This window comes from Pristis pectinata, chromosome 2 (genome assembly GCF_009764475.1).
Source record: "Pristis pectinata isolate sPriPec2 chromosome 2, sPriPec2.1.pri, whole genome shotgun sequence".
NCBI classification, from domain to species: Eukaryota; Metazoa; Chordata; class Chondrichthyes; order Rhinopristiformes; family Pristidae; genus Pristis; species Pristis pectinata.
In genome coordinates this window covers 142934533-142950533 of record NC_067406.1, presented here as the reverse complement: position 1 = coordinate 142950533, position 16001 = coordinate 142934533, and the positions used below count along the sequence as shown (strand labels likewise).

Genomic DNA, 16001 nt, shown 5'->3' with positions numbered 1-16001 from the left:
AGGTTGGGCCTAGGCACCTAGAGGCAAGGCCGCCGGTTGTGGGGTCAGACTGGAGGGAAGATGCAGGGAACACATTGTGAGTCTGGAGGAGGAAGCAAGACTTGGAAACAGAGGATTTTACTATTAGGGAGGAAATTTAGAATTGAACATAGAACGTAGAACATAGAACACTACAGCACAGTACAGGCCCTTTGGCCCACAATGTTGTGCCGACATTTTATCCTGATCTATCTAACCCTTCCCTCCCACATAGCCCCCCCCCCATTTCTCTATCATTCATGTGTCTATCTAAGAGTCTCTTAAATGTCCCTAATGTATCTGCCCCCACAACCTCTGCCGGCAGTGCGTTCCACGCACCCACCACTCTCTGCGTAAAAAAACTTACCTCTGACATCCCCCTTGTACCTTCCTCCAGTCACCTTAAGATTATGCCCCCTCGTGTTAGCCATTGTCACCCTGGGAAAAGTCTCTGACTGTCCACTCGATCTATGCCTCTTATCATCTTGTGCACCTCTATCAAGTCCCCTCTCATCCTCCTTCTCGCCAAAGAGAAAAGCCCGAGCTCACTCAACCTATCCTCGTAAGACATGCTCTCCAATCCAGGCAACATCCTGGTAAATCTCCTCTGCACCCTCTCTAAAGCTTCCACATCCTTCCTATAATGAGGTGACCAGAACTGAACACAATAAATTGAGGTGCTACTTAACTGGGAAAACTGCTTAACTAAGGAGGAGTCCTGATGCAGGGTTTCGACCCAAAACATCAACAATTCCTTTCCGCCCACAGATGCTGCTTGACCTGTTGAGTTCCTCTAGTAGATTGTGTGTCGCTCCAGGTCCCCGTCTCTGTTGTCTCCTCTAACGGTGCTCTGTGAGACAAAAACGGTGAATTGTTGTGAGGCTGGTGAAGTTTTCGGTGGCCAGCACCAAGGTTAGGGAGAGATATGAAAGCAGGAATGAAGATGATTTTGAAGCGAGGCCCTGGTTAACTTATGTACCAGGGGTTAGTGAATACAAGGGAATGAGCAGGAATGACAGGGAAACCCATTGGCCTAGGAAGGGGTTAAAGTTGGTACTTATTGCCGGAAATGCTAAGAATAAACGCAACCAAATTACAGGATTATTTTTAACACTTGCTTTGGATATGACAATGATCCCATTAACCCCAGTGCTATTTCTAGTTTGTAGCTTGAATTTTAATAAGCCATAAACAGGCACATTATGATCCTTAAAGACCATATTTCCAACCTGTGGGGTTAATGACCTGGATCGACTGCAGAAATAGTCACATTCAGGTGTTAGTGTGTGGTAAGGGACCACTAATTCACAGCCCCCAAATAATTCCCACTGCACAGCACCAGTAACTGGAGACACTGTTAGAAATGAGGTGTAAAACAACTAATTCTAAACAGTAAACTATTATTCTCCCAGGATCAGAATCAGAATCAAAATCAGAGTTATTATCACTGACTTATATAACGTGAAATTTGCGGCAGCAGTACAGTGCAAAGACATAAAATTACTATGAATTACAAACGTCAATCAGTAGTGCAAAAAGAAAGGAATAACGAGGTAGTGTTCATGAGTCCATGGACCGTTCAGAAATCTGATGGTGGAGGGGAAGAAGCTGTTCCTGAATCGTTGAGTGTGGGTCTTCAGGCTGTGGGTCTTCTTGTGACGGCATCTGAAATCTTTCCCCTCTCACCTTAAACCTATGCTCTCTAGTTTTTGATTTCCTTTCCCTGGGAAAAAGGCTTACACCCCTCAGTCTCCTGCACTCAAAGGAATAAATCCCCAGCCTGCCCAACCTCTCCCTATAACTCAGGCCCTTGAGTCCTGGCAACGTTCTTGTCAACCTTTTTTGCACCCTTTCCAGCTTGATGACCACTTTCCAATGACAGGGTAACCAAACCTGTACACAATTCTCCAGGTACGGCCTCACCAAGGTACAGAAGCCTGAAGTGCAACACCACCAGGTTCAGGAACAGGTACTTCCCTTCAACCAACTGACACAACCCTAATCACTACCTCAGTACAGCAACACTGGGACCACTTTGCAATATAATGGACTTTGTTTTTCTTTGTCCTAACTGTGTTCTTAAATTATAATTTATCAAATTATAAATTTGTATAATTTATGTTTTTCTCGTGAATGTTGTGTCTCTGACACTATGTGCTTGTGATGCTGCTGTAAGTAGGTTTTTCATTGCACCTGTGCACACATGTACTTGTGCATCTGACAATAAACTCGACTTTGACTTTGAATTTGAACAAACGTCTTGTACAACTGCAACATAACGTCCCAACTCCTATGCTCGATGCCCTGACTGATGAAGGCCAGCGTGCCAAAAGCCTTCTTCACCTCCCAGTCTACCTGTGATGCCGCTTTCAGGAAAGTACTCCAAGGTCCCTCTGTTCTACAACTCTCCTCCAGGCCCTACCGTCCACTGTGAAAGTCCTACCTTGGTTTGACTTCCCAAAATGCAACACCTTATCTAGATCAGCCCTTGAATCAACAAGACGTAGAAAGTTACAGACCAAGTGCTGGTAAATGGGATTAGTATAGATGGAGACTTGATGGTCAGCACGGACATGGTGGGCCGAAGGGCCTGTTGCTGTGCTGTATAATTCTATGAGTCTATGACTCAATAACCTGTTCAACCTTGACTGTACTCCCTCTATCACCCGTCCTTAGGTAGGGAGACCAGACCTGTCACCATATCACTGATACTTTCTCACCAGAGCTTTATATAATTGGAGGAAGACATATCTACTCTCCTACCTAAATCCTCACAATGCAGCCAACATACAGTGTGTCTTCCTAACTGCTTGCTGCACTCGTCTTTTAACTTCCATGAGATGTGGAGAAGAACGCCAGACCCCTCTGAACACCAGCACCGTCTAACCTCTCAGCAGTTCAGTTCTTTTTGATCAAAGTGGATGGCGTCTTTTCCACAGTATATTCCATCCGGGCTGTCCTCACCCATTCACTCCGCTTGATAGATGCTGTGAGCAGCTGGGGCCCCAGTAACGATCCCTGTGGCACCCACTCGTGACTACCCCCCAACCCAGTAACGACCCTCTTATTGCTGTTGTCTACTTTCTATCCATTAATCATTTCTGAGTCCATGCCAGTATATTGCCCCTAACCCACTAATTCTGAGTCATAGCCTTTTCTACGGCATCTTATAGCAGACCCAACAACACATCAAATGCGTCTCCTTTATCTATTCACCCAGTCGCTCTCTCTTCTCTCCTCTCCTGTCAGGCAGAAGCTACAAAAGCCTGAAAGCACGTACCACCAGGCTCAAGGACAGCTTCAGTCCCACTGTTATCAGACTCTTGAACGGACCTCTCATATGCTAAAGGTGAATTCTTGAGCTTCTGATCTACCTCTTTGTGGATCTTGCACTTTATTTGTCTACCTGCCCTGCACTTTCTCTGTAACTGTACTACTATATTCTGCATTCTGTTTTCTTTTTACTACCTTGATGTATTTAGGTATGGCATGTTAAGTGTGTCCAGGATGGATTCGTGACACAGTATGTTGACAGGCCAACTAGAGGGAATGCCATATTAGATCTAGTTTTAGGTAATGAACTGGGACAGGTGACAGATCTATCAGTGGGTGAGCATTTGGGGAACAGTGACTATTGTTCCATAACCTTTAGAATTGTCATGGACAGGGATAGGAGCCGAGAGGACGGGAAGATATTTAATTGGGGAAAGGCGAATTATGAGGCTATAAGGCAAGAACTTGGGAGTGTAAATTGGGATGACATTTTTGAAGGGAAATGTACTATGGAGATGTGGTCGATGTTCAGGGATCTCTTGCAGGATGTTAGGGATAAATTTGTCCCGGTGAGGCAGAGAAGGAATGGCAGGGTGAAGGAACCGTGGGTGACGAGAGAGGTGGAACAACTAGTTAGGAAGAAGAAGGCAGCACACGTAAGGTGTAAGCAGCAAGGATCAGACAGGGCTCGTGAGGAATATAGAGTAGCAAGGAAGGAACTTAAGAAAGGGCTGAGGAGAGCGAGAAGGGGACATGAAAAGGCTTTGGCGAGTAGGGTTAAGGAGAATCCCAAGGCTTTTTTCTCGTAGGTAAAGAGCAGAAGGATGGCTAGGGTAAAGGTAGGTCTGATTAAAGACAAAGGTGGGAGGATGTGCCTGGAAGCTGTGGAAATGGGTGAGGTTCTCAATGAATACTTCTCTTCAGTATTCACCGAGGAGAGGGGTCTTGATGACACTGAGGACAGTGTTGGTGAGGGTAATGTTCCAGAGTATGTAGATATCAAGAGAGAGGATGTGTTGGAGCTGTTAGAAAATATTAGGACAGATAAGTCCCTGGGGCCTGACGGAATATTCCCCAGGCTGCTTCATGAGGTGAGGGAGGAGATTGCTGAACCGTTGGTTAGGATCTTTGAGTCCTCGTTGTCCACGGGAATGGTACTGGAGAATTGGAGGGTGGCAAATGTTGTCCCCTTATTCAAAAAAGGTAGTAGGGATAGTCCAGGGAATTACAGACCAGTGAGCCTTACGTCTGTGGTGGGTAAGCTGTTAGAAAGGATTCTCAGAGATACGATCTATGAGCATTTAGAGAATCATGGACTGATTAGGGACAGCCAGCATGGCTTTGTGAAGGGAAGATCTTGCCTCACAAGCCTGATAGGGTTCTTTGAGGAGGTGACCAGGAAGATTGATGAGGGTATTGCAGTGGATGTGGTCTACATGGATTTTAGTAAGGCATTTGACAAGGTTCCGCATGGTAGGCTTCTTCAGAAGGTCAGAGGCTAAGGGATCCAGGGAGGCTTGGCCATGTGGATTCAGAATTGGCTTGCCTGTAGAAAACAGAGGGTTGTGGTGGAGGGAGTGCATTCGGATTGGAGGGCTGTGACTAGTGGTGTCCCACAGGGATCTGTTCTGGGTCCTCTACTTTTTGCGATATTTATTAACGACTTAGATGAGGGAGTGGAAGGTTGGGTTAGCAAGTTTGCAGATGACACAAAGATCGGTGGTGTTGTGGATAGTGTGGAGGGCTGTCGAAGCTTGCAGAGGAATATTGATAGGATGCAGAGCTGGGCTGACAAGTGGCAGATGGAGTTCAATCCGGAGAAGTGAGAGGTAGTACACTTTGGAAGGACAAACTCTAAGGCGGAGTACAAGGTAAATGGTAGGATTCTGGGCAGTGTGGAGGAGCAGAGGGATCTGGGGATTCATATCCACAGATCACTGAAAGTTGCCTCACAGGTAGGTAGGGTAGTTAAGAAAGTTTATGGGATGTTAGCTTTCATAAGTCGGGGGATCGAGTTTAAGAGCCGCAAGGTAATGATGCAGCTTTACAAAACTCTGGTTAGACCACACTTAGAGTACTGTGTCCAGTTCTGGTCGCCTCACTATAGGAAGGATGTGGAGGTGTTGGAAAGAGTGCAGAGATTTACCAGGATGCTGCCTGGATTAGCGAGTATGGATTATGAGGAGAGACTAAGGGAGCTAGGGCTGTTCTCATTGGAGAGGAGGAGGATGAGGGGAGACATGATAGAGGTGTACAAGATATTAAGAGGAATAGATAGAGTGGACAGCCAGCGCCTCTTTCCCAGGGCACCAATGCTCAATACAAGAGGACATGGCTAAGGTAATGGGGGGGGGTGGCGAGGAGTTCAAGGGAGATGTCAGAGGGAGGTTTTTCACCCAGAGAGTGGTTGGTGCATGGAATGCACTGCCTGGGGTGGTGGTGGAGGCTGATACATTGGTCAAGTTGAAGAGATTGTTAGATAAGCATATGGAGGAATTTAAGATAGAGGGATGTGTGGGAGGAAGGGGTTAGATAGTCTTAGGTGTTGTTTGAAGGTCAGCACAACATGGTGGGCCAAAGGGCTTGTATTGTTCTATGGTTCTATGATCTGCCTTGTTGGCAAACAAAAGTTTTTTTAACTGTATCTCAGTACATGTGACAATAATAGTTACAACCTCAACAGATTGGCCAAAGGGAGATAAATCCAAAGTCCATTTCTGGCCAGCACAGCACAATGGGCCAAACAGTCTCCTTCTGTGCTGTAGATTTCTGGCTATTCTGGAGAAGGGAATGGACTCTGCTGGTAATGAGATGACAAGAGATCTGGAGGTGAGGAAGAGGGTGAGGGACAGAGAGTCAAACCCAAAGGCAATACCTTGTCACTGCAACATGAGACTTCCTGTTTAACCAGCAAAACAGATTTTGCTGTATTGGGCTTTAATCTAACTACCCTCCCCACAGGAATGAACTTGGACAAATAAATTGTAATAAGAATCTTAGTAAGCATTCAATGTATAAACCTTTTACTGTAGGACACTATCAGAAGTTACAAAACTTTAGAAAAGTCCCCAAGAGGTTTTGATTTCACAAAGGTATTTGTAGATAGGAATGATTTCCATTTTGAAAAATAAGTGTTCTTTAAATAGACTGAATTCCACCAGCTCAAAGAATGAAAGGTATTGTTCAGTTCATTTCTCAGAAGTAGGAGTGTTAGTGCCATACCCTTCACTAACAGAGAGACAGTGCCAGAGGTTCATTCAATTTTGTTTTATTAATGAATACTTTAAATTTCAATACCATCCATTCACTTGTAAAAAAAACACCACACATTTAAATAATTTTAAATAACAAATAAATACTGATACATTAGGAAAATTCGACAATTTCTGCACTCAAACTTTACTTAATCTGCAGCACTGGAGGTGGGGTGGGGTGCTGTTAGGAGCCACAGCTCAGTTCCTGCAGGTCTGTACGGAGTGACCAAACACTGATAGGGCAGCAACATTACTAAAATTCACCACTGCTGGCATGCAAGGGAGAAAAGGTTACTGGGGAGAATCCCCACAGGATTCTTGGATTTTGGCTACAATCCCAATTGAGTAATCCCTGCTGAATGTGCCCATCCCAGCACAGAGTGCCAATCTCAAATATTTCACGTGAAATACCTACAGATTGCAAACAGTTGTTTACATAGCATGAGTCACACCCAGCACCTTTCCTGACAGGTGTGGGGAGCCAGGTGGCCCATTTCCATGCTGCAAGACTTTGATGGCTTGCTGTGGCTGCTCTTGTACAGTATTTCCCATCCAGCTGCTGCCTCTTGATCACATCCTCTGTGAGCACTGCCCTGTTGACTTGCTGCCTGCAGACAACAAGATCATGGAACAGGCTTCAGCAGCATGTTCTCCTGGCCAGTGGCCTCACCTCTCACCCTCCACCAGCTCAGCTCATCCAAAACCTTATGAGCCCCATCCCATGCACCCATCTCCTCAAGGTCACCAACTGGACTGGCTCCTCATCTGGCAATGAGCAAAATATAGAATCAATCACTCTCTCCCCTCCTTTGATCCCTCGGCCCCTGGGAAGCACCAGGCTCAGCTACATCCTGCCCATCACCTTCAAGTTCTGCAATTTCTTGCCAAACCTTCCTGTGCCCTTCGATACATCTTAAAATGCCTAAGATCTTTGTCTCCCTCTTTAGCTCAGTGCAACTGTTGTCCACCAACAGAGGCACACTAGGTCTTTCTTTACTACAGTATGGGCACTATCGTGCTCAAGTTACAGTCAATTGTGCTTTAAGGTTTAAAATTACTGTACATATCAAGAACAATGACGAAACAGAAGTAACTGGAGGGAGAGGTGGGCAGAAGTTGGATACATTGGTCTTCAGTTTTCAGATGCCCAATGTAGACCTTCCTGCAGAAAAATTCATCATAAATTAACATCAGTATGAACCAGTGGTAATCATGCCATCCCAAATACATTCATAGATTCACTCTTAAAGCCACACAGAATGGAAACAGGTCTGTTGGCCCACCAAGTCCATGTTAACCACATTACACTAATCCCACATTCTATTCTCCCCACCTCCCCCCAGATTCCACCCCTCACCTACACACTAGGGGCAATTTACAGCAGCCAATTAACCTACTGACGCTTACATTTTCAGGATGTTGAAGGAAACTGGAGCACCCAGACAAAACACATGTGGTCATAGGGAAAACATGCAAACTCTACACAGATGGCACCCAAGGTCAGGATTGAACCTGGGTGCTGGAATTTTGAGGCAGCACCTCCAGTAGCTCCAGGAGGAAAGATGATTTCCCCCTCCCAGAGATCTAACTTCTCCATCAAACAGTACATGAACCTTTCAGGACATCACTTGATAGTTTTCCCCAGTTAGCTTGGCTTGTGATCACTGCAAGAGTTTCCAGCATTGGATCATGCCAGCACTTGAACAGATCTGCCCGAGTTCTTACAATCCTTGGTTCTTTAACAAAAATAAAGAATTAATCCATACTTTTCTCCAAGGCTGAGAAGAAAAGTCATTTTTTAAATATCTTAATAACATTTTTCTGTAATTGGAGGGGTCAATTTTGTCTCACAGGTGGATAGATTGTTGCCCAGGTCAATGAAACAAGTTCTCCTCATGGAGAAGTGAGCTTCACTGCTCATTGCCAACTCTAGTGGCCTGTATTGTTGGAGCCAGGAGGTCATGGGATCAAGTCTCCAATGTTCCATCTGTTCATTCTTGCTGCTGTTTGCCCAACACGACTACCCTCTCAATGCCTCACTCACCAGTGCTTGCAACGGGCAGTGGCCCATGGTCAATCAGAAAGTCAGAACGTTCTGTGACTTGATGGATGGTTCTTGAACAACTTGTTTCCCCTCATCCCCAACAATATTTTTTTGTCAAAAGAAAATTACAACCAAAACTTTTGCACATACACCTCAAAGATGTCTCCCAAATTTTTGCCTGCACAGAGTCTGGGAGGCTCCAGAGTGATCCTGTAGTATTTATACAGGTTTGGAAGGCAAGGATCTGATCTCTTTCCATGTGAGAAGAGAACCACTGCCACCCAATTCAAATTGGGAGGCAGAGAATGATCCCGGTGAGGAACAGACTGCCTCAAACTTCTGGCAAACTGACTTCCTTCTGGGGAGGGCAAGGAGGAGGGTGGGGGTGGAGAGTACAGATTGAATCCTTATTTTAGTCAAAGAACCAATGGTCATTTGATGCTGAACCTAAGAGCCCACAGACTAACTTGCTCAAGTCTGGTGATCAAACACTGCAAGGTTCATTCTTCATTCATAGTTACCATCAAACTATCCCCCATCACTGAATCTACCTGGAAAAGTTATCCTGCCAGAGGTTACTTACATTTCTAAACCACAATTCCATTCTCAGATCTCAGTTTCTGTTTATCTTCACTCTCAGTTTCACCTTCAACTCTCATTTTCTTTCTCATGCTGCAACAGAAAGTCACCATTACAAAAACTGTAATGAAAGCAAAACAATTCAGTACAAGGGAGAAAGAAATGTGTTGGAAGGGAGAGATGGAGACTGGCAGGAGGAGACTTGTTGGGAGTAAGAAAACCAGTTGGGACATTTCTGTGCTGTACATTTGATGCAAGGTTCCGGTTTCAGAACACTTGATGTTACAGACAGTCACCCAGAGGTACTGTAGTTCTTTCCTGGAAAATTCTCACACGGGGAATACGTTTCAACATGTTCTAGAAACAGCAAACAGCAGGCAACAAGGTAAACTGAATGTTCCAACCATGACCAACATCCACACCACAAATAAACAAATCAGTCAAACAGCAAAATTAACTGCCAAATCAGTTTCAAAGTTGCCAACTACAGCTTCTTGTGTGCTTTATCTTGCATCACTGGTTGACACTAAGGACAAAGGTAAATAACTGGTGTGTTTTATAGATGGTGCAAACTGCACCAGTGCTAGAGGGACAGAGTGTTTAGGGTGTGTATCAGGTGCCAATCAACAGATCAGTTTTGTCCAATAGTATTGAGCTTCTTGAGACCCACACTCATCCAAGCAAGTGGACAGTATTCGTCACACCCCTGACGGGTCATGTAGGTGATGGAAATGCTTTTGGGTGCCAGGTGGAGAGTCCCTCACTGCAGACATCCAGTCTCTGAGCTACTCTTGTAGCCATGGTATTCGTGGCTGGTTTCAGCTGCGTTTCTGGTCAATGGTGATCCCCAGGACATTGGTGACAAGGAACTCAGCAATGGTAGCACCATTGGTTGTTATGGGTAGGTGGTTAGACTCTCCCGTCAGGGATGGTCATTGTAGCCCAGATGTCGTCCAGGTCTTGCCGCATGCAGGTATGGGCTGCTTCATTTGCTGAAGAGTTGTAAATCAAATCAGTGAACATAACTCTGATATTATAATGGAAGGAAGGTCATTGATGAAAAACTTTAGATTGTTGAGCCCGGGACACTGCCCTGAGGAGTTCCTGGAGTGATGTCCTGGGGCTTGGGCCTTTGTGTGACTTCACTGGAGTTTTCCCCTGGATATCCAGGGGTTCCAGTTTCACAGGGCTCCTTTATGGTACCCTAGATCAAATGTTGCCTTGATGTCAAAGGCAGTCACACTCACCTCAAGTTCAGCTCTTGGGTCCACATTTGGACCAAGGCTGTGATGAGGTCTGGAGTGAGTGGTGCTGGCAAAAACCACAGTGGGCATTGGCAACTGCTTGATGGTGCTGTCCTTACTATGCTGAGGATTGGGAGAGGGCATTAGTCAGATTGGATCTGTACTGCTCTTTGTAAGCAGACCATACATGGCAATGTGAAAAATTGCCCAGGCAGTTGCCAGTGTTGTAACCGTACTAGAACGGCTTGGCTAGAGGCACAGCCAGCTCTGCAGTGCAGGGTCTCCAGTACTACAGCTGGGATGTGGTCTGGTCCTTCACTGTATCCACTGCTCTCAGCCATTTCTTGATATCACATGGAGTGAGTGGAATTGTCAGGAGACTGGTTTCTGTGCTGGTGGGATCTGAGGAGGGAGCCAAGATGGACCATCCACTCAGCACTTCTGACTGAACACCGTTGCGAATGCTTCAGCCTTGTCTCCAGCTCCCACAGGCTGGGTCCTGCCGTCACTGAGGACGGAGGTTCTTGGAACCTCCTTCCTTTAGTGGTTGAATTGTCCACCACCAGACAGTGGGCCGCAGAGCTTCAATCTCATCTGCTGGCTGTGGAAACACTTAACTCTACCTGTTGCATACTATTTAGAAAGTAAATTAACACACTTATTCAGTGTAACCATTGGACACCATGCAGGCCAGGAGCTGAGATGCAAGAGTTTCTAGTGCACAAGTTCAGTGCTCAATAAAAGTTGTTCAGATTATACTTACTGCAATGTCACGGCAGCTGTCACCGCAGTTAGCGTGAAGATGAACAGTGCAACACCTACAACCATCAGTGTCACAGAGAGACTGTCAAAGTGCTTCTCATTTTTCCCAGTCTGCAATGCCTGTATCCCACAGCGCTCATTCTGATATCCAGGAAGACATCTGCATAGGAGGAATCAAAACGGGAATTAAAAAGTCAGCAGGGTTGAAAATGGAAATCATGAAACAAGTGTTTAGTGTGGAGCTGATTTACAAGTCTAGAGTACCAGTGGACTTCTGGCTCCATATTACAAAAATCAATACAAGTTGATTTACAAGTATTTTACCAGAATTAAGACCTTATAACTGTTGGGAAGAGATCAACAGCCTGGGATCCTGATAAGGGCTTTGATAGAATAGGTGTGAAGAAAGTATTTCCATACATGGGACATGCAGAATTAGGGTAATGAGTACAAGACACTAGTAAATCCAACAGGGAACTCAGGGCAACATCCCTCCCTAGAGAGGGGCAAGAATGTGGAGCTCACTCCCACAGCAAGTGGTTGGTGTGAATAACAATCATATTAACAGTATTTAATATCCACAGATGTTGGAGACAGTGGTAGATGTCATCTTTGGGTTGGTGTGGGAGAAGGTTATAGAGCAGAAACACAGCATAGAGCAGAGGAATGAATAGTCTGTTATAAAGTGTTCTTAATACATCCAGCATTTAACAAACTTATTTTGGACAGTAATCTCTGCAGACTTCATATCATTGTTCCATTGCACACTAAAGTCACCTGTAAGCAGGCAGAGTGGTGTGGGGAGAGAGGAGATTAATTGGGAGCTCTTTGCAAAAGAGCCAATAAACTCTCTGGTTTGAAAATGAATAGCACCAAAGAAAAGTTTTGTGAATAACAGGCAAAAGTTGGTGGAGCAAAGTGTATCTCATTGCCAGTGCCAGCTGTGGACCATGTCCCAAGCATCATCGCAGGGTCAGCCCACACTGACTGTAGTAACACTCCATAATACTGGGAACTTCAGCGAGAGACATATCACACGGCATTCCCTGCTTCTACTGTAGTAGGGGCGTGGAGAGAAGTCCATAAAAACCAAAGCAGATACATCTGTCAGGGGAAATACACCCAAATAAGACTGAACATTTGCAGGTATCAGAAACAGAAAGAATTCATTTTGCACATCAGTGATACAGCAGGCATGCCCAGAAAAAGATGCAACTTCTTCAGCCTTCCAGGGCACATCAATTGAAAGCCCCAAAACAAATCAACAAACCAAAATCAACAAGGGTTCAGGGCTTGGGGTGAAGGTGGATGGGCAGAGATAAAACATCAGTCATGAGCTAATGGGATGGCAATACAAGTCTGAGAGGGTGAATGGCCTGTTTTAATGTTACTACATACAATGTCACCAACCATCTCCAATCACAACAGCAGCTTTAATGTAGCAAAGCAAACTGACAGACAAAATCTGACATCAAGCCATGCACATTGAGGACCAATATGCAGGAGGTGGGGAGGCAGTGGTGTAGGGAGGGAATTGCAGAGTTGGAGCCTAGTCAACAGAGGACACTGCCACCAAAACACAGAACCTGATCTCCCCCAACTTATTCCATAAACATGCTTCCTGGAATTAAAAGTACTGCAGGACACATTTCTATAGATACGCAAACCTATTATTTGAAGTGTACCCTCGCAGAGGGCTTCACTCACATGCAAGAGGGTTTATCCAAATCTTTCAGGTACTTGCACTTTCCGTGGATGCAGTAATCCTTGAAAGTGGTTTTGCAGAGATTTGGCTTCTTCTTTCTTCCATTTTTATTTTTCCTTCCCTTGCCCTTAAGATTTGAGCCCTTTTTCCTTTGGTCTTTATTTTGGGGCTTCACAACAGCTTGAACTGCAATGACAAGTCAATGGATGTTATTGCAAAGTGGTCCACAAAGTCTCCTTGTATACCAACAGAGCAAAATACAAAATTCCCTTTATTTATTACCCAGAATCATAGAAGTTTTAAAGCAGAGGCCATTCAGCCCACTTTTCATGACAGCCAAAGACAAAAACAGCCTTCAAGACTAATCCCACCTCCCATCTCCTTATTCACAGCCCCCAGTTGTGGCTACGATCTGGGTTCTTTCTAATGTGGGGCAGATTACCAACCCCTTTCAGGCAGCAAGTTCCAGACAACCCCTGTCCCCACCACACATTATCCAAGGAACCTTTCCTTAATTCCCTTCTAATCCATGCCCACTAGTTGCCAACTCACAGAAACCAGCCTCCCCTCCATGGACTGTCTACACTTCATTGCCTCAGTAAAGCAGCCAACATAATCAAAGACCCCACCCACCCTGGACATTCTCTCTTCTCCCCCCTCCCATCAGGCAGAAGATACAAAAGCCTGAAAGCACGTACCACCAGGCTCAAGGACAGCTTCTATCCCACTGTTATGAGACTATTGAATGGTTCCCTAGTACAATAAGATGGACTCTTGACCCTCGGGCAGACACAGTGGTGTAGTGGTTAGTTTAACGCTATTACAGCACCAACGACTGGGGTTCAATTCTGGCTGCTGTCTGTAAGGAGTTTGTACGTTCTCCCCATGTCTGCGGGAGTTTCCTCTGGGTGCTCCAGTTTCCTCCCACATTCCAAAAGACGTACAGGTTAGCAAGTTGTGGGCATGTTATGTTGGCACCAGAAGTGTGGCGACACTTGTGGGCTGCCCCCAGAACACTACGCAAAAGCAGCTTTTCACTGTGTTTTGATGTACACGTGACTAATAAAGAAATCTCATCTAAAATCTACCTCGTTATGACCTTGCAGTTTACTGTCTGCCTGCACTACACTTTCCCTGCAGCTGTAACACTTTATTCTGCACTCTTATTGTTTTTACCTTGTACAACCGCACTGCATGGTGTGATGAATTGATCTGTATGGATGGTACGCAGACAAGTTTTTCACTGCACCTCGGTACATGTGACAATAACAAACCAATTTACTGATTCCAGTTATTGACTTCACCGCCGAGGGAGGTCTATCCTTCCTTTTCCTACTGTCCAGATCCTTCAATTAAATCTGTCCTCTCAACTATCTTTGTTGGAAGAGTATGGCCATGCATCATTGCAACAGTTGTAGCAGGACCTCAGATTCACCCAAACTGTTCCAATTTTGGCCTCAACATCACTTTCCCCACTCTCTCCCCATACCCCTTATAGTTCAAATACCTGTCAACCTCGACTAAACTCCCCACAGGCAATCCTGGGCACCCCTCCTTCCCCCAACTGCCAGCTGAGCTTAAGTGAGCCAAAACTTTACTTTGAACATAAAAATGTTCAGCACGTCTGGGGCCTGTGATTGGGCGTGAATTGGACCAGAGTCCCGGCATATTCTGGAGATTGGGATGGGGCCGATTCAGGATCAGCTTCTTCCCCTCTGCCATCAGATTTCTGAACAGTCCATGAACACTACCTTTTGTTTTACACTATTTTTTTGTAATTTATAGATCTTACATCTTTGCAATGTACTGCTGCCACAAAACAACACATTTCACATCATACGTGATAATATCTGATTCTGAAGGAGGGGAGATTGCCAGCAGCAACTAACAAGATGGTGCAATTTCCAATTCTACCCGAGGCTAATTTGGGCATTAACTTTACATCTCACCAAGGGAAGTAACAGGAGACCTCCTGCTGGGTTCATCTGAAACTGGTTCAGGGGCCACAATGTCTATACCACAACAACTCCTTACACATCACTCCAGGTAAAACCAGGTACGCCATTTATTCCTTGCATCGCCAGTTTTGTTAATGATTTTACAAGCTGCGGATGTGCCCGACCAGCCGGTACCTACTGCCCATCCCCGTCCGCCCGGAGGGAAGCGGTAACGAGTTAACATTAAACAAGCTCTGGGTGTCTTAAACCAATCAACGATTGGCTTCAGACATTAAAGAGAGAAGGTAAGGCAGTCTGCAATTTCTGAAACGCCCTGCTCTAAACGATGGGCTAAAGGTGATATTATGGAGAGCTTATAGACCTTTTGCTGGTGACATTCCATCGTGAAGTTCCTCCGATCCTGAGAGCTCATACTCTTCCGAGTAATCCTCCTCCTCCTCCTCCTCCTCCTCCTCGGAGACCGTGAGTCGCTCGGGGCCGAGCAGGGGGGTGCCGCCGTGACTGATAGTGGAGAGAGTGGAAGGCGGCACCCCCAGCGTGGTCAGCGCTTTACTCTCGCCCTGGTCCCGAGGAGATCCCTCCGCTGTCCAACCTAAACGCAGAAGAGATCTGGGTGTTTAATCAAAGACCTGGAACATTAGGTGTTCCCGACCACAGAGCGACGACCCCGGAGCGGGGGAGAAGTCGGTGAAAGAAGCCAAATGCGCCCCGGCTCCACCAGTGTCCCCAACCGCAGAGGACCGCGAACCCTCCCCATTCACAGCTGGGCTTGACTCTGCCCCAGGTTCTCCTCCCCGCACCGCCCGGAGGTGGCGAAGTCCACGGTAGGTGGGAATGATTGCTTTACCTGCAGCGAGCAGCAAGAGCAGCAGCGCGGTGTGCGGCGTGGCCATACTCAGCAGCGGCGAGGATCAGACAGGTGTGCGGCTACACTACCTGCGCCCATTCACTTTATACAAAGCGGGCGGTCACCCCCACCCCCCCACCCACCCCCCGTGACGTCACCGGCCCCGCCCCGGACAGTGACGTCGGGCAAGTCCCGAGGAAGTTTCTGAATGAGTCGCTGGGGAGGGGCGGTGGTGAGGGAGCGCCGCAGTGTGGGAGGGGCGGTGGTGAGGGAGCGCCGCAGTGTGGGAGGGGCGGTGGTGAGGGAGCGCCGCAGTG

The 16001-nt window shown here is 46.2% G+C and overlaps 1 protein-coding gene across 1 annotated transcript; it reads right to left on the bottom strand.

The window, feature by feature from the left end:
• Positions 1–6543: 6543 nt before the first annotated feature.
• Positions 6544–15792, bottom strand: LOC127567538 (amphiregulin-like). Its single transcript, XM_052010553.1, has 6 exons — positions 15685–15792; positions 15199–15429; positions 12882–13065; positions 11176–11334; positions 9173–9261; positions 6544–7707 (listed from the first exon to the last, which is right to left on the bottom strand). Exons 1-5 carry the CDS (start codon positions 15728–15730, stop codon positions 9177–9179), a joined length of 705 nt encoding a protein of 234 aa, XP_051866513.1. The 5' UTR covers positions 15731–15792; the 3' UTR covers positions 6544–7707; positions 9173–9176.
• Positions 15793–16001: the final 209 nt, after the last annotated feature.

Excerpts from the sequence above, each read along its gene's own strand:
- LOC127567538 (XM_052010553.1), bottom strand. The coding sequence starts at position 15,730 with ATGGCCACGCCGCACACCGCGCTGCTGCTCTTGCTGCTCGCTGCAG. Across the intron at positions 15,430-15,684 it reads GCTCTTGCTGCTCGCTGCAG|GTTGGACAGCGGAGGGATCT; the intron begins GTAAAGCAATCA and ends TTCTGCGTTTAG. Across the intron at positions 13,066-15,198 it reads TGGAATGTCACCAGCAAAAG|TTCAAGCTGTTGTGAAGCCC; the intron begins GTCTATAAGCTC and ends TTGTCATTGCAG.